The sequence below is a fragment of the Chlamydotis macqueenii genome, chromosome 10 (genome assembly GCF_036417535.1).
Source record: "Chlamydotis macqueenii isolate bChlMac1 chromosome 10, bChlMac1.mat, whole genome shotgun sequence".
Taxonomy (NCBI): Eukaryota; Metazoa; Chordata; class Aves; order Otidiformes; family Otididae; genus Chlamydotis; species Chlamydotis macqueenii.
This window is the reverse complement of record NC_141565.1, coordinates 19,185,313-19,211,629: the sequence shown is the minus strand read 5'-3', so window position 1 is coordinate 19,211,629 and position 26,317 is coordinate 19,185,313. Positions and strand designations below refer to the sequence as shown.

General features: G+C 41.1%; 1 protein-coding gene across 1 annotated transcript; it reads right to left on the bottom strand.

Moving 5' to 3' along the window:
• Window positions 1-1,361: 1,361 nt before the first annotated feature.
• Window positions 1,362-25,208, bottom strand: GXYLT2 (glucoside xylosyltransferase 2). The gene is made up of 7 exons (XM_086755825.1): window positions 24,990-25,208; window positions 17,663-17,852; window positions 17,343-17,474; window positions 10,470-10,721; window positions 9,337-9,460; window positions 5,991-6,163; window positions 1,362-5,703 (listed from the first exon to the last, which is right to left on the bottom strand). The coding sequence occupies exons 1-7, from the start codon at window positions 25,196-25,198 to the stop codon at window positions 5,521-5,523; spliced, it is 1,263 nt and encodes a 420-aa protein (XP_086611951.1). The 5' UTR covers window positions 25,199-25,208; the 3' UTR covers window positions 1,362-5,520.
• Between the last annotated feature and the right edge of the window lie 1,109 nt (window positions 25,209-26,317).

The window sequence follows — 26,317 nt, the reverse complement described above, 5'->3', positions numbered from 1 at the left end:
CTAGCATAATATTTGACTATATCTGATGGAGAGGAGCAAAACACTCTCTGGAAGTTGTCTCCTTTATGTTTACAGGTACCCCATTCTTAGGAGTCTCTCCTTGGCAAAAGTGGGAAGGAAATGATTTGAAATTATATGATCAACTGTTTGTGTTAAAGCTGATAAAGTGTCAAGATTTATCCTGGCATTAAAGTCTCACATATTTTTCAGTTAGTCGTACTTTATTCCCAGCTCTAAATGTCACAGACGCAGAGAAGTTATCTCTATATTAGCATCATAGTTACAAGGATGAATGTAAAATCACAGCTGAGCTCCATTTGGACTCGTGCTCCACAAGAAGGATGTCTCCTGGAGTCAGAGACTATTCCAGTACTCAGGTCCCTCAGCTGTGGGTACCTGAGCTCCAAGACCTTGCTTCAGTGAAGAGTTGATTTGTTCCATGTAAGAGAGGTGCAACCACTGAGACCTAGGCTGACGTAACAAATCCAGCAGTACAGCAACGGGGATGTGGGAAATCGCGGTTCAGGTCCCTTCAGATAACAGGTAAATGTCCACCCTGTTTGCTGTTGGGCCCACGTTACTTCTGCTGAGCCTGTACCTCAAAAAAACCACGTTGTCTCCCCACAGCAATACTGACTGAAGCCACATCTGTGAGTGAAAAGTCTTGGATCAGGGCATCACCAACCAGTTTGATTAGGGAGCATGTAGCCAGACAGCACACAACTAAACACTGCCCAGGCCGGAGATGAAGCAGCGCTGTACAGAGCACTACTGTTTTACAGCTGGCCTTACCTTTTCTCATTAATATCAATGGCAGTTTCATTCTTGACTTCAAAGAGTGTGACTGAGCCCAACATACCATACAGCTGAGCAAGCAAGAAAACAATTTCATCACCAGGCAGACAACTGGTTTGGCTGAATAGACAGCTCACCAGCTTCTGTCACACAGAGGTGTCACAGCACACCAAAGGACAGCACAGCAGTGACCACACATGACTGTCTAATAAATAAAATTAAATACAACGGAAGGGAAATTATGCTGAATGACCAAATCCTTTAAGGAGCAGAAGATAATGCAGAAACAGTAAAAAGTAAAAGATAAAAACTTCCGTTTCCTTTGAGATGAGGTTCTGATCTACGGTCACCGTAACACAATGGGAGTTGCAGCACGGCCCATTAGCACTTTGAGGAAAATCAAATGTATGTGTTTGTCTCTGTCTCTCTCACTACAGTAAGAGGAACATTTTTCTCTGCTCGATGCAGACATACCTTGTATGCGTACACTGAAATATCACTAAACTCCATCCCAACCAGACCCCCCCCAAACTTATATTTAAAAGAAAACTATCAAAATACAGAGCTTGCTTAGAACTTCATTTATTTGTACTGCAAGCCAAAGGATCTTAACACAGAAATGCACTGCTAGGCCTCCTTGGGAGCTATAAACAATTGGTGCACTTGTCAAATAAAAACACACAAGCAATTAAATGACACAGAACAGGCACGGAATTCTTTACACATACGCTCTTGTTGTGCACACACACACACAAACACACAGAGAGCAGTTTCCAGTTTCCACCTGTAAGCGAAGCGACAGCGGGGCCATCTAAGCCCACTTTGCACTATGGAGGCAAACAGCCTAGAAAAACTCCCACCTTACAGACACGATGCAACCAATTGCTCCCCACTCCGGCAGTTCTTTGTTGTAGGATGTGCGCTGGTAAGCCTGACACTTTCTTAAATGGCTTTGGGCTAAAAGGAGGTGCTCAGCAGCTCTTAACATAAAGCCTCTATTTCTCTATCTTCGGCAAGTTCAAGTATAATATAGCAAATTTAAAACCTGAATATTTGACGCTGATACAGCAAGGACTTGGTTACACGCTTAACTTTATGCACTGCATATAAGCCTACTGACTACGCAGGTAGAATTCCGAGTATCAAACATTCACTGGGTTAGGGCTTCTGTTCGAACAACCCGGGCACAGTTCTCTGGCCTGTACCCTGCTGTTTCTTTCTCGGTGTGAAAGATTATTCTCTTCCTTTGTTATCAATACATTCCATGTGCTGGAGTTTCTACTCATTTAAAGAAAACTATTTTTGTTTCCACCCTATGTTACAATGACACTGCCCAAGGTGTTACCTTAGCAAAGGTGGTTTGGTGACATTACACCATTGGAAATAACTAAAATACATGAGAGGAAGGGGAAACGAGGCTATGAACTCTATGTAAGTATTTACACATCCCATTATTAAAATAAATGAAGGCTAATTAACAAGGAATTAGCCACAAGTATGAAATACGAAATGAATGAAAACTTGTTTCTAAGTAAGATTAATATCAGAATCAACTACTGTTAAAACCAAAATATAACATGGTTTTGGAAGCTGTAATAAAATATAAATTAATAGTTCTAACAAAAACAAAACAAGAAAGTTACATAATTGTTTTAAAACACTTTGGAGAGCTCAAATAATAGCTTTTTTTTTTCCTCAGAAAAAGCACAGTGGGGGGAACCTCCCCCATTCTTCCTGCAAGTTGATAATACATTAACAAAATTCTTCATGTTAAAGCATATACTTCATATATTTTAATAGCTGTTGAGAACCTAACACAGTTCTTTCTAAACATAATATAGCACCTCCTGTAAACATATAAAGCACTTTTTCAATCTCTCATCATTTTACATGCAATAATGCCTTTGTTTTGTAATGAATTCCATTCCTTCATTTTAATGTGCCCGTAGTTGCAGGGTTCTGCTGAATCATAGCTTACACAATCACAGCCTCCTAAACTTCAGAGGCTTAGCACCAGAGTTGCAACTGTCTGGGCAACAAGACTTTTGCTCTGCAACTTCCTGTGGCTTGTAGATACCATAGAAATGAGGCATTCAGAGCACCCAGCATGCGTCTCATCTGTCCTCGATTGACCTACAGTCAGCTTTACCCTGATACTTGAAAATAAGGATCAAAAAGCAAGCTAATATTTTTTACAAGTTCTCAGTATTTCTAGCCTAAAAGGTTTACCTGTCATATGTTAGGCTTACATTATCTTAAACTTTTTAAAACAGCCAGCTGAATTTTTCATTTTTATCACCTTCTCGTTCTGAAGTCTTCAATTTGGGTTACATTTTCAAAGTTTTCTCTGTAGCTAGAAATGTATCGTTCTTTTTAAGTGGCAAACAAAACTTCAGTTAAAATAGAAAATACTAAGGCAAGTTGTGAGAGACAGTAACATCTACACTGAAGTTTAAAGGCCTTTCTGGGTCCCACTGGGAAATTCTAGGCTTTCAATCAAAATAGATGGAGAGCTGCCTCTGTCCTTTGCATGCTGATTTACACTTATGTGGCAAACGCTGCGAGATAATGCATCTGAGTCAGAAACATCACAAACTGTTGATCAGAATTGGCAGCAGAGATGCAAACACCAGATGTTTCTGTTTGTCTGTCGTGCCTGCGAAGACTAGCACAGACCAGCAGTGAAACTGCTAGGACCAAGACCGTACGGCCCTTATTCCAAGCCTCTATCTTAACACCTCCTCTTCGCGGATGACTCTGTAGTGATGCTGTCTGCCATGCTGTGTCACTCACACAGCACGCTTACGGGTGTGTCACAGACATTTTCACACTCTAGTGTTTGGAAAAAGTTTGCTGGCACTTCATCCTGTGTACAGCCTGTTTATCTGGCAGCCTGGGATGCCAGCAAGGCCTGCATTTTCCTTCCTCTCATGAGCTGCCACACGAGGAGAGAGGAATCTGCAAGATAAAAGGTCTTCTCTTGGAATCTGTTTTCTTATGAAACTGTGCATCAGTCCTGACTGGACAGGGTAGAGACCCCCCAAATGACAGTTCTTCAGAAATCCTACTTTTTAACTTAGGAAACACATCCTTTCCCTCATCCACACACCCCAAATGTTTATCTCTATAAATGTATGTCACATGTACAAGATGTACAATCTGGATCAGCTTTCCTTTCATTAGAGAAAAGCTTCATGTATCTCATCCTCCTCACCCATCTCCTACTTTGCCTATTAGATATAAAACTGAGCAGTTCCAAGTAATGGCTAAGGTTTTTTTTTTTTGCTGAACAGACTTTGAAAGTAAGATCATTTTCTCTGCTGGTTTCTTTAAGCACTCACCTACACACACCCCTCAGGGCTTACACTTAGAAAATGTCCTCTGGGAGTCTGCTTGTGTCACTGCTCTTTACGAGCATCCTCACTTCCAGTTCCACCGTGACTTGTCCCAAGCACCTTTCAGCTACTGGGAGTTTTAATAAGCTCTTGTCTGTGCATATCCCAAGATGATCATACTTCCAAAATCTAACCTAAGTGAAATATTTTAAATAAACATCAAAGCCATCTTGTATCCTCTTTGACTTTGAGGCCGTTCATTATGATCCTAGCACATAACTCTGTTCTTCCAGGAACAAAGTGCCAGGCAGAAATACATTTCTGTGCCCCACGTTTCTGGCTAAGCAGCAAAGGGGGGTGAGAGGCAGCATTCTCAAATTCCCAACACAGGGATGGAAGAACGGTTCTTGTTACTGTGCAGTAAATAGCAATTAAAGAGGATTAATTAAAGAGGAAAAGAGATCAATAGTACCTAGTTTTGTACTCTTCATTCACAGTATTATTGGACTGTGTCTAATGTAATTAGTATTACCAAGTTAGGGAATACATTCTTAAGAAGATAGTGGAGGGGAAGACCATGGCTGTATTCCATGCAAGAAAGAATTCTTTCTGTTCTCCATTAGCTGTGCAGGTGCCACAGCTTCCACTGCATCCACCTCCCATTCCTTGTACACTGTTTTCCTACTTATGCTGTAATTATTTTTCTTCTAATTCCTTCATGAGAAGCCCTCACAAAACCACTGAAGAGCAGAGAGGAAAAATGTCAATCACTAGATAAAAAGTGCTGTAAGATACAAATTGAACAGGCACTTCTATTCCCCTGATCCTGTTAAGTAGGAGAAATCTTAGGTCCTACATGTGAAGAATAGCAGGTAATACACCTTCAGACAGAAGTGCAATTTTAAGCAAATACTTACTCTTTACTACAGTAAATTTTACCTCATCCTATCACAAGAGAGATATTTTCTGTAATTCAGTATTCTCCTGACAGGAATATTTGCCCTATCAAGAGTTATATTCCCTATATATTATGTAGCTCAAACTGTAACTTCTTTGTTAAGCCTGAGATCAGTAAAAACTTTTGCACAACTTGAAAAAAGTACCGTGAATACAGCTGTTCTTAAACAAACTAAACTCATCAAATAGAAGTGAGAATCATCACTGTTAAAACCTAGAGAAACTTAAGAAGGGAACAAAAGCCCTAAGAAAGGACAGTTTAGATAGACTTCTAGGATCTCCTCTGTTCTTGCAATTTCAGGGATATTAGGAAATTGGATATGGAAAATATTTTAGTTCTGATTTTCAGTGAAAGAGGTCATACTTTTCATTTATATGCTTCATGAGATCTAGGTGTAAGAATTAAACACTCTGCATAAAAACATAACTACATTTAGTATCTGTGATTGGCCCCCAGGTAGACAATGACACGATTTTCATACACCTTCTTCATGGTTTTCTCAATTTGCTTCAAAAATACTTGTGGAATTCTCCCACATAAAGTGTGCACTGTATCCAGAAATTTAGACTGCAGAGGGTAGTACAAAGACTGGAAGAGATTGTCTTCAAATGGAAACTAAAGAGAAAAAAAAGAATAATTAGTTTTCATTAGTTACAAAATGGCATTTTGGAAGTTTATCAGCCTTTTTAATTAGAAGTTTACTATAATACGAAGGAGGATCATTTACATCATCTCAAATACACACATGCAGTAAGACAGGAGAGGCCAAAGCAACCTTGTTGTTTTGTGTCTGATGGGTACGCGCTCAGCCTGATCTGCTGGAACAGCCATCTGAGTGACCGGTTACAGCAGTAATCTACACTGAAATTAAAGCACTGCCTCTGTCGAGACGGAACACTTACATCACGTATGACTTCATAGAGTGCCTTGAATGTAGGCTGTTTGTCATCATGGTAGACACCTCTATTTCCATGCAGAATAGAGACACCTTCTTCTTCTGCACCTTTACAGTTGCTTCCATACATACAGTGATCGGGCCGGTAGTTCCACTGACATGGGAACACATAGAGACACTCTGCCAGTGTTGGTCAGGGGAGGGGAGAAAAAAAAGACACGTCAGACAAGAGTTACAACAAATTAAATCATGTTTCTGTGAAAAAGCTGGGACTGACAATCAGGAAAAAAAAAATCAGTTACTTCTTGTGCAAATATCCAAGCAGCAGCTAGACATAGAAGTTTCCTTTCCTCAGGGCATGACTATCCATATCTCAGCACTGTTAGACCTGAGCTAACAGAAAGAGAGGGCGACACAAAGTCTGGGTGCAAATATAAACCAAGAGAGCATTTTACAAAGCTAAAAGTGACAGAATCTAACCCAAGGAGCATGCACCAGGTGGCACTATCCAGGGTCCTCTGCCCTAGTAAGACGTTTCCGGAGTTACAGGGAAGCACACACACAGCAGCGAGGGTTATGCAAGATCCTGAATCCTTCTGGAGACAGCACAGGAAAGCTTGCAAAGTATATGTAATGTTTGCTGCTGAAGCTCTCATTGAGGCTGTGACAATTTGTTACAAGGAGATACAGCAGAAGGTAGAGGTAGTGTATTTTATGCGCAGTCCTTTTAAGAGTTGACATCCATTAATTTCACAGGTCCAGGTTATTTAAAGAGAGTCTAATTTCTCAAAAGGGCTTGTAACCTCCTTTCCCATACTGATTCTTTTTTTTTTTTTCCCCTAAACTTTCTGCATGCACCCACAGTATTTGCAATATGCTTATAATTAATCATGTCAGTCCCTGTGAGCTTTTTGCTTCAGAAATGGAGTACAATGAATCATTGCAGTATGCCAGCAGGTCATGTCAGAAGCACTGAAGATTAAATTCTTCACTTGGCCTTTCTTAGCTTCCCAGGAAGTCTGCAGCTGGTCCTGTGTGGTTCTTGAAGAAGCAGGAGAAAAAGTTTCTGAAACATTTCTTCCCTCAAGCCCTCTCTAGCAGGAGGCTGCTCAAGAAAGGGTAGATTGTAGGTGGTTTCCATTCATTCTGACCTATCACACATTCAGAATTGCTCCCCAGTGTTGCCGAAAGGATAGGAAGAGCTGCAACACCTGAGCCAAACCATGTTAGAGTTAACAGGCATCCTTTGGCTAACCCTGAACAGACGTTTGCAAGTACAGCTCACCAGCAGGTCACTATGGAGAGAGGATGGCATCAGGTGCTTATTAGCTTTTGTACAATGTCACTTCAGTATACTTGATCATCTTCTCACTGTGACACCTTTGCGCATTTTTTGCTCTCACAGCTGGACTCAAACTCTATCTGCTCTGTGAGCCCTCAGATCCATTCATCATCAGAACAGCCTCCGGAGGGGGGGAAAAAGGGTGCATCTCTTCAGGCCCCAGGTAACAGTTCTGTGTGTTTTTAAGCCAATGCACCGAATCTATAAAAAGCCATCCGCAGCAGTTTTGACATTCCTTCCTAGGCCAGTCTCAACAATCCAGTGGTTTAAAACCCTCCGGAAAGTGTCATTTTCTGTTTTAGTTGTATCTAGTTCTTTTGTTTTCTTTTCTTGTGCAGTCTCATGTTACGTAATTTGTAAAAAGTTATTTACCAGTTACAAGAAAAAGACAGACTACGGTGCAGAAAAGAATCTCAACATGTGGACTTGATAGAGAGTGCTCTCATCACAAAATTAAAATATTTTTGCAATCGTTGGTTTTTTTCCTCCACACTTATCAGCTTGAGTTTAACTTCACAACTAATCTGGCTTCATCTTTTTCTTCCTCCAGTAGACCCTATTCCTGTAATATTCACTTTTTTAAAAAAATTAATTTATGATTTCATAATGAAGATTTCTTCCACTTTATTTTTTTCCCTAGGATTGAGGGTAATACATGGTGTACCAGGGACACTGACGTCGGACATCTGTCTGCAGTAAACAGATGTTGGCTTATTGCTTTGCTTTTGCTCTCTCCTTTTATTTGCCTGGATTTGGGTATATCAAATTACCTACCCTATGACTCCTTAGAGAAAAAGGAAAAGGAACAGAATAAATAAAGATAAATCCAAACTTATTCTCTTCTTAAGATCACTTGAGGGAATACAAGGTCACATAGGAAACAAGGAAAAGCAAATAAGAATGGATACTCAGCATATTCAGAAGCATGAAATAAGGTTCTCAGCTTCTTTGGGAAGCACATACTATGCTACAATTTTGTCATCCTTGTATTTCTCAGATGTTGCTGGTTTTGGAAGTGCCTGGAGTAATTTCTGTATGACCAATACAAAATACTTACAAGAAACTGAATTTCCAGAAACTTTCTCAGCACTTGTGGAAAAAGTCACACCCTTTTAAAATGAGGATGCCTAAACTTGCCCGTTCCTTGGAAATAGACCCTCACGTGAGTATGACTCCAATTCAAGAGGAAATGAAGGACAAACCAAAAATGTTGTTTACAGAGGCATTGTGCAAGAGTAACAGGCAGGAATTGGATACAACATTTTGCTGGGCTGACAAGTACATGCTTATTAGTCACAGTGGTCCACACGGTTATGTGATCTGTTCTCTGAGAACCAGGTTTTGAGAGATCTGAAGTCCTCCATAGCTCTTCACAGTCCCAGAGCAAGCAGCATACAGAAGAGCAGAAAATGCACACAGCTAAGCAGCACAATATAGGTGATACCGTCCTGGTACCTGCTGAGGATGGGTCATTCCACTGAGAGTCTGGAAGCATCCTTCTCAAAAAAGTAACTTTTAGTGAAGGAAAGAAAGTAGAGAGGGCACCAAGTTTCAGAGGAGATATTTCAATGGCTGTGTCAACTTTCTGTTTATATTTGCTTTGTTACTCATTTGCATAAATATCAGAATTCAGTTGAATTTCAGAAAAATAGAGCATAGCTTTGAAGAAAGTTTGGCAATTTCACATTCAGATAAACATCTGAAACTAAATATTTTTCAGCTACGCCCTGGTCCAGTGATGCTTTTTTTTCCTCAGCATCTCCAGAAAACAGTTTGACATATTCAGTGGAACGAAGTCTGAGCCCCACTACCTCCACCACTTTCAGGAGTATTTTCACAAGTTGCAAATCCTAGACGCATTTACGCATTAACTTCATGCCAGAGTACATTACGTATATTATAAGTAACAAATAGCACTTTAAAAAAAATAAATTAAACTTAAAAAAATTTTTTTTTCATTGAAGAAATTGTCTTAATTCAGATAATCATTACTCCGAGAATCACTACTTACCTGGGTTAAAGTAAAAAATTATATTTAGTAAATCCTGGTCTCCCCACGTAATGTAATTTTTGTACTTTTGGTATAATGGATATAACATTTCCTCCCAAGTCAAACCACTCGGTATCATGCTGTTCTGCAGGGCAGAAAAACAGAAGCAATGGGTTAACGCTGTGAACAGTGATGTGACAGAGTGCGGTACCCGCACGTTTGTAAGTCTGCTAAGCCATGTCAGATACCTGGATGGAAAACAAAGAACTGCCAGGAAGTGTTAAGCCTTGATGGGGTTGGCACAGCAGAGCTGACTCTGCTCTTGTTTATCTAAACAGGAAAGCAAGGTCTCCTGGGTCCAGCTGTGATGTCAGCTCCTGCTATTCACAATCTTCCTATTCTGAGCAACAGGAGGAAGAAAAAGTGGAAAAATACAAAAATGCAGGGATAAGGTGAAAACTGAGGAAAAATGCAGACTAAAAATTACCTATCCTGGGAATTATGATATTGAGAGCAGGGACTTTTTATGCTCAAGCTGTTCCTGTCGGCGGTATAGGAAACCCCCGGCCTTGACTGAGGACCAAGACCACTTTGGGTAAATAAAGTTTTTAAAAGAGATTGGAGAATATGTGCTCAATGAAACAAACAGATTTTACAAGTCAGGGCTTTCACAAAAGATAGGAGACGTCAGATGCCAGTGAAAATGTTCCCTTCTCATTTGTGTCAATTCATGGAGTCACTTGATCTGCAGCAAGGATACAAAATTCTATTTACAACAGACGTAAAAAATTACCAGTTTCTCTGGATATTTACATCCAGGTTCCCAATTTAAAAAAAAAAAATACAGTGACTGCACTGAAGATCCTTGAGTTTATTCTCTCATGTATCTTTCAAGGGAAAATGAAATATTGAAGAAGCCATTTTTACTATTGCTAACAGACTTCATCTGCAAGTTCTCAGTGCTCCAGCCTCTTGAGGAAGTTTCATTTGTTTTAATAATCATTTTCACTACAATTTATTTTAGTATCCAAATACATAATCTATATTTTTCAGATTCTTTATATTACAAACTTCATATAATTTTATACTAAGTTTTACAAGAAGTGAAAAATACATAAATCATTAGTTTCTGCAACAGCTGTATTTCTTCTCACCTTGAACTGAGTGTTCCGTATCCGTGTTAAATTCATTAGCATCACTCCAGAATTTACTCCAGTTGTCCCATAATAAGGGTGACGTGCGAATCGACTATACCAGCCAATCTTTGGTATTTCGTGTTCTGGGGCCATAGCAGCTAGCTGTGTTGAGTTGAATTCTTTCAGGATGTGCCAGATGTCATCGATGGGCCTCAGGAAGAGAACATCAGTGTCCACATAAAGGAGGGAATCCACATCCTTTAAAATGACCTTTTGGGTTTGCGCAGCGAAGAGAGGAAGAGATGAAAAAGAAATCAAGTAGACAACAAAAAGGAAGATTATTGGCAAAAGGTACTGTTACTTTAAACTGATAACTTGAAAGAGCTTATTGATTTATCAGCGAAATGTAACTACACACAGGAACAACAGTTATCAGTTTATTGGCTTGCTATTTGTTGGGGTTTTTTTGTTTGTATTTTTTTTCCCAAGCTGCACAGCGGAACAGCTACCAGACCACAGAAGTTGGATTCTAACCTTCATATGAAACAGTAATTCACTAAGCTCTCAGAAAAACCCTGCAAGGCCTATTTCATATCAGTTCAGAAATAAAATGCAAAGAATAGATATTTACATAGCTTTGCTAGTTCTTTTCAAGATGTGTAAGTGGTGAAACATATAGCTTCCCCCACAGACAGAAAGGCTCAGCTGGTACAACAGAGGACTTTTCATCTCCATTTGGTATCACGTTTCCTTACGCCTTTCTAATGACTGTTTTTCCTACTGCAACCTTGTGCTCCTAGGAGACTTACATTCAGTATTAATATATACAAATGTTTCGCATTAATTAAGAAAACCCTATCGATCACAAAAATGTCTATGCATCCTCCTGAAGGACAAAATTTGCTTCGTTAATAGAAATGTCATGTTAAAACTTATCAGGTCAGACTCTGATCTCTGTTATCGGACTCTGTATCAGGAATAACCACAGTAAAGTCAGTCAAGTCAGAAGGTTGTATACTGTAAATTAGATCCAGGATATTTAATTTATTCTTGTTGACAATGTTCCCCCTTGTGGCTATCCAAATCTTTACACGCTCCTCATTTTAGCAGGGCAAATTATATAGCGCTTTCACAGTTCAAGAAAATTCCCTTGATGCTTGCACCAGCTATTTGTAAGCATGTTTGTTGAGTAATAAATAGCATTAGCTAAAGTTGACCATCAGTTCCAACTGTGTTGTTGTTGTTGTTCATTATTTGCTAAAACTGTCCAAAAATTCCTGAAGGAATTCCTACAATTTTCTTACTTTAGTCTCAGCCAAAGCCCTATTTCTCTTTCTTTCTTTGAAAAGCAAATCCAAAAGGCTGTTGGTTTTCATAGAATCACAGAAGAGTTTGAGTTGGAAGGGACCTTTAGAGCCCATCCAGTCCAACCCCCCTGCCAGAAGCAGGGACATCTCCAACCAGATCAGGTTGCTCAGAGCCCCGGCCAACCTGGCCTGGAATGTTTCCAGGGATGGGGCATCCACCGCCTCTCTGGGCAACCTGGGCAGTGTTCCACCACCCTCAGTGTAAAATTTTTTTCCTTATATTTAGTCTCAATCTGCCTCCCTCTATTTTAAAACCATTACCCCTTGTCCTGTCACAGCAGGCACTGCTAAAAAGTCTGTCCCCATCTTTCTTGTAAGTCCTCTTTAAGTACAAACTCTCCTATTTATGCAGGTAACTTAATTCTACTGAAGAAACTGAATTTTACGTAAATTCAAATGTATTGTGACTGAAGATTTCCTGTGAAAGAGAGTGAACAACATTAAGATTTTGAACAAAGCGGGGCGGGGGGAAATACCTTTAAGCATCTGTGGGTGCAACTGGCATCCACTAAGAAGCCAAATCCCTGAGTATGGACTTAAATGAGATTTTTCACCTGACTAAACACTTTGGGATTCAGATTGACATTTAGCCAAGTTTAACAAATCCCTCACCTGTATTTCTGACATGGTAACTATATGTTCTTCCTACACAGCAGGACAAGCCGAAGTCAAGTGTCTCTACATTTTAAACAAAAAGTTATGCTTACAAGAGATTCCATGTAAACAAGTCCAACACAATCCAGATCACCTTGCTGGATGGAAGGTTATAGCAACACACCATTTTCTCACAAAAAATACAAAACAGCATGTGGAGGTATCAATAAATGAGTGACACAAATAGTTCAGTAACACACTAAGAGCTCAGAGGCAAATATTTGCAAACATTATGTATCCTGGTGTCCAAAAGTAAAAAAAAAGACAGTTACTTTAAAATCAACAGAAGACAGACAGTTGAAAAGAATAAAAGGTTTTTCGGGTTAAGGATATCCTGGATATTGCATATTGTTCTGTAGCACCTAGAAACTCTAATTCAATGGCATCTACTATATGAGATCACATAAAATCAAAATATAAAAATATTTTTTATAAATTGCCCCAAAATTTATCCTAAGACAAGTGGCAACACATGAATATAAACTGAGCAGAAGCTATTAGATTTTGCCTGAGAGATCCACAGCACACTGTAGACCACACATAATATTTTTCCTAAAGGTGCCCTGGTAGAGAGAGAAGTTCAGGCATTTTCCAGCAGAGAGTTAAGGGAGAAGTTTAATGGGTGCATACGGACACTGCTCCCAAGCATAAGTGATAGCCTGGGCACTGCTTCTTCCAGCAGAAAACTGTTCTTTCAGCAACTGTAAACATACACATACATTTAAGTCTGGAAGTCAATGGACTGCAATCATTTTCCTATATACAAGTGGATTCAAGCAAGTATTTCAGTTCTTTGTGAAGTGGGTGCCTACCAGCATTTGACCCCACGCCTTCCGCCTGTATCACTCCACCCAGGATTCATACGCTCTCCTTTCTGGTTTGTCAAAAGATTCTTCCCTCGCCTGTGTCCGAGGTGTTGCCTTGCAATGACACCTGGCAGGCTAAAAGAGAAGCCGTGCCAGTTCCTTTAAGCCCTTCACACTTTTCTCTTTCACGTGTGAAGTGTTAAGACGTTTTTAAAACCTACGCATGTCAGTTTGAATTGATCACATCCCCTTCTGGCTGTGCATTTAACTTCACCTTTGGGTAGGGGAATTTAATGTCTGAAATTGCAGCTGTAACTGTTCCTTGCATAGCTCCTGGGATTTCACTGGAGTCACACTGGGGATAAACGCCATTTAAGTAACTCCAGCATTCCCAATGTCCCATAGGTTTCAGGTAGCTCTGTTGCCAAACACTGCTCCCAAACTAAACACAGTTTTAAAAAAATATTTTAGGCTTTACACAGCCCTTAAAACAATATTTAGCTTTTACTTATTCAAAAAGCATACAAGAGGAGAGGATGTATTTTTGATTCTGCTGATTTTCAATGCTGAAAGCAGCCGAGTACCGCAAGGCAAGCCTGTGGTACAAGAGACCCAGCTCCAGCTTGCTCAGCTTGAGCCAGACGCTGCACAGCTAGGGCTGGCAGCGCGCCGAGCCTGCCAGGAGGGCCAACCAGAGGGACAGGACTGCAGGTTAAAAATGACATGCATCTGACCTGCAGCATAAGCAACTGGTAGTGTGAGTTCACGCTTGCTAGCACAAACCATGTAGACACACCTGACAGGCTGTGATTTTTGAAACGAATGGTCAGGAATACGGCTTGACTCTGCTTGTCTTATTCCTCGTTCTGCAGGCACTTACAGCTTAAAAGAAGTGTGATTTTTTTTTTTCTTTTTTTTAGCTATATAAAGCATTCTTAGTAAATCTGTCAAAAAGTTCTGCACAGAACTGCTATATTTAGCCTGACACTTCACTTAAATACTCAATTATCTGTAATTTGATTTCACAACTTCTGTCTCCATAGATTCTCCCTGTGCTAGCAAGGCTGGCAAGTAATAACACACTACTGTGTAAACACATACTGGTGTATGATGAAGCTGCTTTACCTAACGGTTCGAAACGGCTAGCATGGCAGTTTGTCAGAGCTTTATCCAAAATTAGGGACAAATCACAAATCCTGATGCTAATGCAGAAAGCAATTAACTCGTGTTACAACAGAGACAGAGACTTTTGTCTAGATAAGGTCTTGGCATCTATTCCAGTGCTGTCACTGATCCACTGGGTTGGATACTTCTTCAGTGTACTCAAGCGTACATCTACAGTACAGGGATATTGCTAATTTATCTTAAAAGCTCTTTAGTAGATTAGGTGTTTTGAGTAGGGTTCTAAATGTTAGTTACAATTAGAACTAAAATCATCCAAAAATCCCTTGAGCATTTAATGATACTTCAGCTGGTCATTTTGGTAGCTCCAAAACAGCAACACAGAGACAGCTGCAAGCCGGCTCTGTGGTATGCAACATCCCTGAGACCAGAAGACAGTTCTTCACCTGGTGTCTTAACATCCATGTTAGCATTACAGAACAGTTTTAAGCGATTGCTGAGAGCACTACCCTTCTAGCTTATTTTTAAAGTTTCATTTTGTGCTCATGTGAGGATCCCTATCTTCCTTATTCTGCCTTCACAACTCCCTTTGATGGATTTATTGTAGGAGACTGCAGCAAGAGACTGAGACTTGTGAGATTACACGGAGGCTGGATCTACTTTCCCTGCATATATGTAGAGAATGTGATCAGATGTCACAGAACACCTCTGTAAAATGTAGGAAGCCGTATTATCTTTCTTAGTATTTTAGCAACCCAATATTCAATGTATACATCAAGCTGTTACCCAGGACAAAATAATTAATTACTACAAGCTGCAGGATCACATCCCGTAGCTCTAGTTTTATCAGTAAGTAAAACTACTGAAAGATTCTTACACAATTTTCCCATAACACATCCCTTCTGTCCACTTTCACATGCCTGCTGGTGCTGCAGGAGAGAGATTTCTTTGGCAGGAGAAGCACTTGTGAATTAAAGACTTAAATTCCATTCAGGCTTAGCATTATCAGGAGTAAGACAATTTGCACAACTGAGGGATAAACAGCTGATAAACTCAACTACTGCTCTCCTGAGGTCCTCCTTAAATCCAGTCACATTTTATGCCACTGCAGGGGGAAAATGCTTAGGATGGGGAAGGATAAGGAAAAAAGGATACTGACATCCTGCTGGTTTTTATTTAAAATACAAGTCAAAATAGTTCTCTAAACAGTAACACTAGAAACTTACTGCTTCTGCTGTGTGCGGACTGGATTTCTACAGCGTTATCTCATTCAAAGGGGACATCAGAACCTCCTTATCAAGAACTGATAAAAATAATGGTGCCTGAAATTAGACAGAAACAGCCCAAGGTTCTGCCAGGCTGCAAACTTGAGCACCAAAAGTCCAACTGGCCACTTGCCACCTTGGCGATCACTACAACTTGTTTTCTTTACTATATCAACTTAGTGTCAGCTGTAACTACTCTCAGACAACCACACCTATTCAAAGCTATAAACCTCAGTCTGACCACACACAACATTTTGCAACTGCTCCAAGAGAAACAAACGTTTACAGTTCAAGCTGTCTTCTAGTTTTGCTGAGACAACATGCAACAGTCTAAGATTCCTTACAAGAAGTTACTGGAGAACTTCGGCAACATCCCAGTGACAAAAAAAAAAAAAGGAACCAAAAAAGCACTGCACAGCTTAACAGAATCAGTATGAATACATAACCCTTTTCTGTCATCAGATGGGTGATGACAAATAAAAAGTGAAACTGTTTCTATTATAATAGTCTACCAAAATGCCACAAAATGCCACAGAAATAGGAAGAACAGAGAATTGTGCTTACCCAGTGAAAACAATCCCATTTGGGTATATCCTTACAATCTATATTGAACAAGCTAAGACTTAGGGATTATTTTCCAGGTGATACAAATATTTACTCAGGGAAGAGAGGATCCCTGCTGAAGCTGGAGTTACTTTCAGCCCATCTGGCCTTCGTGCATTCAATAGTCTACCCCTAAATGGCAGATAAACAGAACTGCTGACAGCACATATTTTCTCACATATGTATTCATAGCCTACGTATCTGGATGTGCAGCTGTCTCCTGATTATTTCCATCTGAGAAAGTAAAGATTTCTTTGTGTCATCCCCCCCCCCCCTTTCTCATAAGACAGCAACGAAGAAATCTGGATCTTGTGAACAGCATGTCACTTTATTGGAGTCACCCCAATCAATAGCAATGCACAAGATATTTTTGGTAGATGTTCTCAATTCCACAGAAAATACTTTTTGCAAAAGTTCTCTCAATTTCTGATATTTCTGCACATGTAACACCTCCTGCCTCTCCAGCAACCTTAAATATTTTCCAAGTTTATAATACTAAGTATTATACAGTAAAGAAAACAAATTTTCAGTGAAGCTGAAGATCCCAGGACAGACAGGGCTCTTGCATGAAACCTGACTTTGAGCACACTAGAATTATTACCCTAAGGGCAAATCTGACAGTCTTGGAAAAAGAAATAAAATGCAAGGAAAAGAGATTGCTGAAAACATCAGTCTAAGGGCTAACATATGGAAAGGGAGATAGCGGGTAAAGAGGATATGATGACTGCACGCTGAAAAGAATGTTATTTATGGAAGGCATGCAGCATCTACCCTGAAAGCATCTGCTCTGAAAGAGCTCTCGCACTGAGTCTAAGAGTCCGAGAAGCTAATGGAAGTAGAGACAAACAAGAAACACGTATCCTTTGTTAGCAGAAGAAAAAGCTAGGCTGGATTTCTATTTTGGGGGTTTTTTTTGGTGTTTTGTTTTGTTTTGTTTTTTTTTAAGTTGCTAAAGCATAAACTAAAATATCTTTAAGCAGATATTTCAGCCTGAAAATGGTTTTAATATTACACCAGCAAAACTTCCTTTATGTGAAGTTAACCTTTTCCTACTCAGAAATCCAGGTGCCTTACCGGAAGAAAAAGGCGCTGGGCAGCACATGGTTTGAATAACTTTTTCCATTCCTGAGCATTTCCTACTGAGAAGGTTATTGGGTAAATGTTGTATTCAAACTTCTTTGTATATGAGGAAGGCCATTCCTTTAACTGAAAGACATGGGGGGAGGAATTAGACACTACGTGTTATATAGCTTTAAAAAAATATATATTTATAAACCATGTACAGTAAAAAATGCGCTTAGTTGCTACTTGTTGATGTCAATGTAATTTTACTCAGAGATTTGCGACTTATAACTAACTCATTTATTTATTTACCAAATGACAAAGAAACTCACCTTCTTCTCAAATTCAGGCTTAAGGGAATCCTCAGCAAAAATGTGAAAACAGAGTCTTCTGTTGCTAAAGAGAACTGCTGATTTCAGCATGATTAGTGTCTCTTCCAGCCGGTCCCCACATGCCACAACTGCCAGATGCATGCATTGCAAAGATGAAGGCTCTTTTGAATGTTTCTGTTCTCCAGGCTTCCTGAAAATTCATAAACAGGCATATAAAAAGTACTGAGATAAACACGAGGAGAAGCCCACATTAATAATATCAGGGTTCTTTCTTTCCCTTCATTTTTTAAGGGATCCGGAGGGTTTTTTTCTGATTAGATATCCACAGAACATGCAAGTGGCATGCCAATTTTTGTCAATTGTACAAATTAAGATTGTTAAAATTACAACACAATAGGCTATTTTCAGAAATTTTCTGGTTATTCCTGTTTCTGGATTTGCACAAATCACTACACTACGTACACAGATGAAACTAATTCAATAGCACCTCAAACCAGACAACAACTTGCTCTGTGCAAATTACAGCTTTTTTTTTTTTCCATCTTAGCGGTTATTACTACCTAGCCAACTTTCTAACACAATGCAGATTACAGAACTACATCCAGTAATTTCATTACCAGGCCCGTAATTTTTGGCTAGACTGGAAGAAGACATCCAGTCCTTACTTAAAAAAACCCACCCCATCCATATGTAAATTATTCTAACAGTTAATTAATTTTGCTGTTAAAAATGCATGCCTTAATCCTGGCCTGAAGGTACTGGCAAAGTGTCAAAGGACTGCTCTCCATTTCACCTGACGGAATCCCTGAGGTTTTGCTAAAACAGAGATTTTTAAAAACAAACACATTCACATGTCCCAGATGAGTTGGACAAGCAGTCAAGGGCCAAACTGGGTATTTCACTTAGGACCCATCTGTGTGGGCTTTAAATAAACTTCACCTAGACTACAGGGGAATCAACATGTAAAAGGCACACTGAAGCTACCTGTTACCCAGAAAAATCAAGATCCTTTTGAAGATTTGAAGGCATTTTGAAAATAGGCCTTTTGGTTTTGTGTGTGTGTCCCCATCAATATGGAGGCAAAATCACATCCTCCAGGAATGCTTCCACGATATTGTATTCACATTCCAACATGGATCACATTTCTGCTCCGTTAGATGGATGTGTGCTGACAAAGCAACTAAGTCACAAGCATCATAATCATTACAGGCGAGTTCAAAAGGCTAATCGTAGATCACTACCAGTTCTTGACATCACTGAACAGAGGACATCAATCCCTGCCTCTTCTCAGTACACACAATTACATACATACAATTAATCAGTAGAGCTACTACTAGAAGCAAAAGTTCTAAATAAAGAGAAAAATGACAGTTAATAAAGCTGTCATTATCTTCTCCAGACATTAAAATGCTGCTCTGTGTAACAGCAGTGTTCTATACCACAGAGTAATCCACTTCTGGGTTAGGAATACCAGGCAATGGTACTTTACTGACTAGACAGAACAACATGTTTTGTTAAGGGTTTAAAGTCTTTAAAAGGCTTTAGTCTTAATTAAACACCAATTTCATCAGTGTATAAATAATGGAATACTACATCTATGTGAAGTGGTTATTTACTTTCCAATCTATTAGTGTAAAAACCACTGAATTATTGAAGTGAATAATTAGCTGCTCACAGATCCCCTTTTCCCCCTTCTCCCTATCTCTTTAATGTTTCCTCTTAATTGAGTCTCTAAATCAAGCCATATGCAGGATGAGAACTGCTTTGATATAGCTTGTGGCAATGGAATTCACTGGGAGAGGGACTAAACTCTAAGCTTTTATTGCAACATTTCAAAGCCCAACAGCAAAGCACTAAGCTTTTCTTTGCAAATTTTTTTCCATTATGCAGCTATTTTGTAGTGAAAAATCCAGTACATGTAGACAAGCACTTCCAAAGAACAGACTCGACAGAAGCCACCCTTGATGAAAGCAGGATGCCCCGTAAGCCCATGGGAGCTACAGATGAACAAGAGAGGAAAGCAGCAACACGGTCCAGCAGCGTGTTGGGACACAACATTTTGCATCTTTTTTATAAGTACATAGAGAAACCAAGGGGACTGTGAAAACAAAGGTCAGCTGGAAAGGGGAGTAAGAGTGCCACAGCAGGATGCATTTAACAGCAATTTGAGCTTAGCCTTTACAAAATTACTGTCAAAGTCAAACTGCTAAGAAGGCAAACAAGCAGATCACAGCAAAGAACATCACAACTCCCCTCCTCTCCTTATACATGCACATACATACAGTGCAAGGAGGAAGGGATGGGGAGAAGTAACATCTGGATGAAAGGATATTCCTTAAAAATCTGCAGGATACAGCCAATGTCTTAAATCAAAACAGTTTCAGTTTGACCAAGAGCATCTAGGATGCTTCTGCTTTACACAGAATAAATGGCTACGGTGGCTCATCTGGATCCCCTCTTGCAGATGTCTTCTTTAAGCTGAGGTTTCATATAAGGTACACGCTGAATCCTGATTCAATACAGCATACCTCCTCTAATTCAAATGTTTGTTTATTGTGTAGGTACCAGTAGTTGATTCAAATACTAGGAAGCTAAGAGTTTGCTAGAACACTACCTGCTCAGATGTGCCTAGGCAATAGACAACAAATGGAACAGGTGAAAGATACATACTTTGTTTTAAAGCATGCAGTACATTAATACTGTGGTAAGTTGTATGAAGGATAAAATTCGTTACACAGAATAAAAAACAGCTGGCAAGCTAGAAAGAATATATTGCTAGGTTATCAAGCAAGGATACTAATAGGCTTTTGACATCGAGAAGTACTTGGGTAGTAGCTGAAGGGTAAGTAAGCTCTGTTTTCGGCTCTATTTCACTAAGTCAGCCCCTGTGAAGCTGTGGGGGAGTCATTAATTCATTCTCCTTTAGTTGTCCTACCTGTAAAATGGGAACAGCTGTTACAGTAGTAACAGTTACCTACCTCAAGAGACTTCCAAGCACATTAAAGAGCACATAGATCCACAGAGTACTACAATTATTATTGTTATTGGCCAATTCTTCCTAACATTTATACGTGCATTCATTCATTTATAGTCCAACTTATTGATTATGGATAGAGTGTCTAACTGGATTTAATGACCTAAATTAAATCTAAAACAATACTGTGACCTGGGCCTTAAAGTTTAAAGTGTTTCACGAGAAACTAGATAGACAAGGTCTTTGTTGCCTTGATATCCTTCTTCTAATTTCAGTACATAAATGTAGCTTGTCGATATATTATAGATCTAATACAACATTACTGCTGTTGTATCAAACTCTTCGCTGTTCCCTGCTTTGCCCATCTGTTCAGAGAAGATTGCTTCACGCTCTCCCCTTCTCCTACTTTATTATTACATGGCTTTAAAATTAAGCACTGTTGCCTAAGATTAAGCACTACAGAAAGCATCACAAAATACTTGCAGAATACATCCCTATGAAACAGCTGAAGACAGACTTGATAAGATGGAGCACGATAAAATGTTTACAGCAAAGGCTTTCCAACAACACAGACCAACTCCTAGCCAGTCGCCTGATGGTATTTTATTTACTGCATACATCTTTTTTTTTTTCTGACAGGCATGGGTATTGACATCGCAGAAGAAGCCCAAGTGCTCAAGTACAATAGTGTATATTTCTAGGCCTTAAAAGTTTAGATTACACGCAAATTTTCTTATCAGTCACAGCCAAAGTGTCTCAAACATAATTAACCCAAAGCCTGCCTAAATCAATCCAGGTCCATTCAAAATAGCGCATTCCCATCTCGTTACAGAGCCTCCTAATCTATTGAAGCCTTCAAATTTATTCCTGAGAGAAAGATAATGCATGCAGATTCTTACAAAATGCAATACAGTTGTTAGTTTTTGAAACTTTCTTTGTATTATGATCTCATTTACTCTTGCAGCATAAACAAGGTTAAATTTAGGCAGTGTACCAAAACTGGTGAATCACTAAACAGGCTCCTTTCCGCACAGTCAACACTGAGTCAACGTCCCAGCAGTGGCTCCGTTATGCGAAACACATTCTCTGACACACTTTAAAATATAAATTACAAAGGGTCTAGATGTTTTTAAACAAAGTGTTCTCACTTCCACGCAGTTGCACAAAACTGACTGTAGCTGCTGACAATAAAAAAATATATTGTTGAAGTTTCAACCTACTTTTACCACTCAGAGAAAGGGGGAGAAAACCACTCAAACCCAGAATGGATATTTGTATCTTCTTTTATTAAGTGGCTTCTTTGTTGGAGAAGTATGAGGTATTTGGGCCTTCAGCATGTTATTATAGGCTATCAGACTCAAGCCAAACTTCCATGTGTGCACAGAAAGAGAAACTATCTTGACAGGTTGCCATCTAAGAGATGTTTTGCTCTGGAAAAGATGTTTTGCTCTGGCAAAGGTTCACTTCCCAAGCGTTGCCACACCGGTTTAATAGAAAGTGTGGTCACATCTGCCCTTCAAATGTTAAATAACCCTTTTGCTTTTTTGATACTTTGCACACATTGGTTTGGCACATACTTACAATTCTTCATATGAAAAAAAAAAAATCTTACTGAAGCCATAGGACTTGCTACTTCCAAGAGGAAGGATCAGTAAAATCACCATCAAAAATCAGTTTTCAAAGCTAACCAGAACCTTAAGTGCAATGCTCATCTAGATTCACCAAAACTATCTAACGACCAAAGCAGGACATATGAATGCATTTACTAACATTTGATATATGACTAAGTCAAGCTGTGTGACATTAGAAGTAACCTGCACTTCTTAAAACTTAAAAACTAATGTCTTCTGTTATTATCACATGACTACAGAAAGCACTATTACAAAATCCCAGTTAAACTACAATTCACCTTGCCTGCAACATGACTGATTCTTACAAAGCAAATGCACATCCTAGGTAATGCCTTTGATTATTTCTGAGTTCAGACCAAAACCCACATTCTTCTGATGAAACTACACAAAAACTTAGCAAAACTGAATGAAAACCACTTTTTACATTCATGTAGACAAAACTTCACTAAGGTTATCTGAATCAATCATGCAGTCCACATATAAACACATACACCATGATCAGATCACAAGATCTTACACAGTCATAACCAGATTTTTTTATTATTCTGAAAAATAATAGGAAACAGTTAGATCATATATGATCTCCCACATCAAATTAAAAAAAAAGTCTTCCTTTGCTCATAAGGAGTAACTAAAATAATAATTATTCATATTATAGGAATGAATAGGCAGTAATGACCCTGATTCAGCACGTTACATTAGATGTGCTTTACTGTAAGCACATGCAGAAGCAAAGCCTATTAAATCAATGGGAATACTCACTCCTGAAGTTAATAACTAGTTAAATCATTATCTGTTACTTCCACTCCAAATTCAAGCCTTCTGGAAACTGCCTCACACTCCTTTCAGTGTATCTTGGATCAGGCTTTTAAAGCCAAGCAGACCCCACCACTTGATGCCTTCATCGTGTGAGTATGGATGCGATCTGTTGCAGAACAGCACTCGCTGGCAGGTATTTCTGCCGGTCCAAGAAAGGCAGGCACCTCCTTGACTTGCACCACGTTATGTTACCCCCTCCCCCTAAATTCTTTTATATGGACATCCTCACTTAAATTTTATTCTAGTAGTAACTAACACAATACAGATTTTTTCAGCAAGGAGCAGAACTGGACCCACAGAATTGTGCTTGTCAGTTACACAAACTCCTGCTGGTGCCAATGGTGCAGCAGGATCATGCCCTGCCAACAGATGTGAGGGAAAAAAACAACAACTAAACCCCATTAAAAAAAAAAAAAAAAGAAAAGGTATCATTTAAATACAGTATTCTGCTCTTTGTTGTTGTCTTTGTGTGGCAGACCTTGTAAAAAGTACTTACAAAGTGAATAAATAATAGAAGAGTTAGATAATGTCAAATTTCAGAACATGAAGATGCTCACTGAAAAGCTAATTGAAATGGAACAGTTGTTTACACTCTCTAGCAGTTTCATACTTTCTGGGCTCCTTCCTTCAGCGTTCTTCTTGATTTCCATGATAATCGCAGAGATATGCCTTCAAGAAAAATGACTTCAGGAGGTACAGTTGCTAGTGGAAATAATCCTGCTTTAATACAGGCATTTGAATTCTGTCCATGATCCATTCTCAGCCACAGTAAACATCTCTTGCATTCAGTAGGGTAACAATGCTTGTAAGAAACCAACTGCTTTAATAAGTTAAGGAACAGGAGCTCAAAAAACAGGAATAGTCTTTCATTCAGAACAGCGCTGTGAAATCATGAATGAAAGACACAAAGACATACCAAGTTAATTAGATCTATGAGGTCACACTGACCATAATATAGTTGGAATGCAAGGGGGAAAACAGTTCTCCACCCACCGAAAGCACGCTGCTCGTATCTTTTTCTGAAGTAACTACATTTTAAAAAAAAATATTCTGCCTGTAAGGTGCCGAAAGAGGAAACGCAACAGCCCATGATATCATGCTTTTAAAAAGTTCTGCTAAATTAATTTACACATAAAAAGCATTCAAAACAAAAATCCCAACAGCTTAAAATCCGTCAGCGCCTCGCACTTTGGAACCCAGTGGTACCACGCAGAAACAGGCTGCCACCTTCCCTTTCCCCTGCAGCATGAAGAACAAACCCGCAGCAGCGCAGCTCTCCAGGCTGACAGCGGCTCCTCACGGACTCCAGCCAGCGAGTACCACATTCCCCACGTCAGCCTTCAAAACAAGGCCAAAACTCACGGAAAAGCAGCTGTTTCGGAGGCCTCCCTCACACTGGCACGCTGAGGAGGTATCGCCCCGCTCGGACGAGGGGATCGGAGGCGGAGGTAACACCTCCACGCACTTTCGTGGCATCTCTGGCAACCACACTCCAAGTGGAAACACGCAGGGAAAAGTTTGTACTTCTACAGCCGGAGCAGTTCGCGCAAGAGTTTCTAATCGCCGGTCACCCGCAGGGCCGAAGGGATGAAGATCCGGGAAAGGGAAGTGTGTGAAGGGCCGGGGGGGGGGGGGCAAGACACACCAGAGAGCGGCCACGGCTGAGGGGACCCACGGGGCGGGAGGGTCGGGGCACGCGTGGGGCTGGGCTTGCGGGCTCCAGCGGCCGGGCCGGGGCCGGGACCGGGCAAGAGGTGCCTGGCGGGCTCCCCGCCGAGGGCACAAACCGAGACCAGGACCAGGGGCGGTCACGCGTGGAGCGCCGTCCGGTCACGCGTGGAGCGGGCGAGCTCCCGCTTCCCGGCACCGTCCGGGAGCGCGGAGGCGGAGTCGCCGCCGTTACCTGGCGCTGGCGAGTTTTCCCCCGACAAGGTTCCTTCGCGGGGGGCTCCGGCTGAGCCGCGGCTGCCGGCGGGCGGCGGGGGCGGGAGGCGGCGCGGACGGCGCGGACGGCGGACGCGGGGGCGCGGCGGCGCTGCCCGCCAGCAGATAGAGCAGCAGCAGGCAGCCCAGGCACAGCAGAGCCGCCGCTACCTTGCAGGAGAGCCGCATGGCGGGGGGGTCGGGGCGCGGGGCGCACCGCCCGCCACCGGCATCGCCCGCGGCCCGGCGCGGCGCGGGGGGACGTGGCCGCCCAGCCCCGGCCCGGCTGCCGGCAGCGGAGGCGGGGCGCGCCCTACCGTACTCTCTGGAGTAGCCGCCCCGTCCTCCTCCTCGGCCCCCGCAAAAGCGAGGAGGGGGCCGGCCTGCAGCCGCAGCGGGACGGGGACGGCCGAGCTGTCTCCGCAGCGCTCGCCCGATGGCCACGAACCCTCTGGGAGGCGGCTGGCGGAGGTAAGGGGATGGCAGAGGCTTTGTAAAAATCTTGTTATTTCATAACGCAGTCGTCAAGCGCAGGGCTGGGGGATGCTAGCCGCTGGCGGATTGTATTTCTCAAAGGTGCCTTTCATTTTCACGCTCCGCAAAAATCCCTGCTTGTGCAGGTGTGCAGTGCTGGAAGAGCGCAAGTGTGCACAGAAAGATGAGCAGGAGAAGGTGAGAGGAAACTGGTCTCTGAGGCGCATTTCATCTCTCTGCGCCAAGAGGCAAACTGGTGGCGAGTTTTCCTGCAGCCTCAGTTTTTCACCCAGCTACACGCTGTCCTCGTCCCACCTGCTACAAAGGCAGGTTGTACCAGGATAAACTGCAGCAGCTGTAGAACAGTGAAGGAATATAAGCATTAACTTACTTTTGCGTGGCTTTCTTCTTGTCCTTGTATGACTGATCTTAGCCTGTCTTCTGTGTAACATCAGCAGAGATCACAACACTGTGGATTTCACAGAAATTAATCCTGCTTAGTTTTGTAACCCGATTAATGACCTTTAAATGTAGAGTATGAGAGAAATACAAGTATTCTGCCTGCCCCACGGAGTGTAAGCTGTGCAAAGAATGGAGACACCAACCTTGGAACAGGGAGAGCAGGGAAAGGGAAGCCTCACATACCTCTCAGGGTGTAAGTACTGGGAGTGAACTCGTGCTGAGGTGAAGTGAGCATGGCTGGTTTCAGCCTCAGGGTCTGCTGTGCAGTGCAGTGACCCCACGCTGCTGAACCACCCTGGAGACGGGCTGTGGGGCTGATGCCCAGTATAGCTCTCATCACGTCTCTCACCTCTGGAGGTGTGCTCTCCGTAG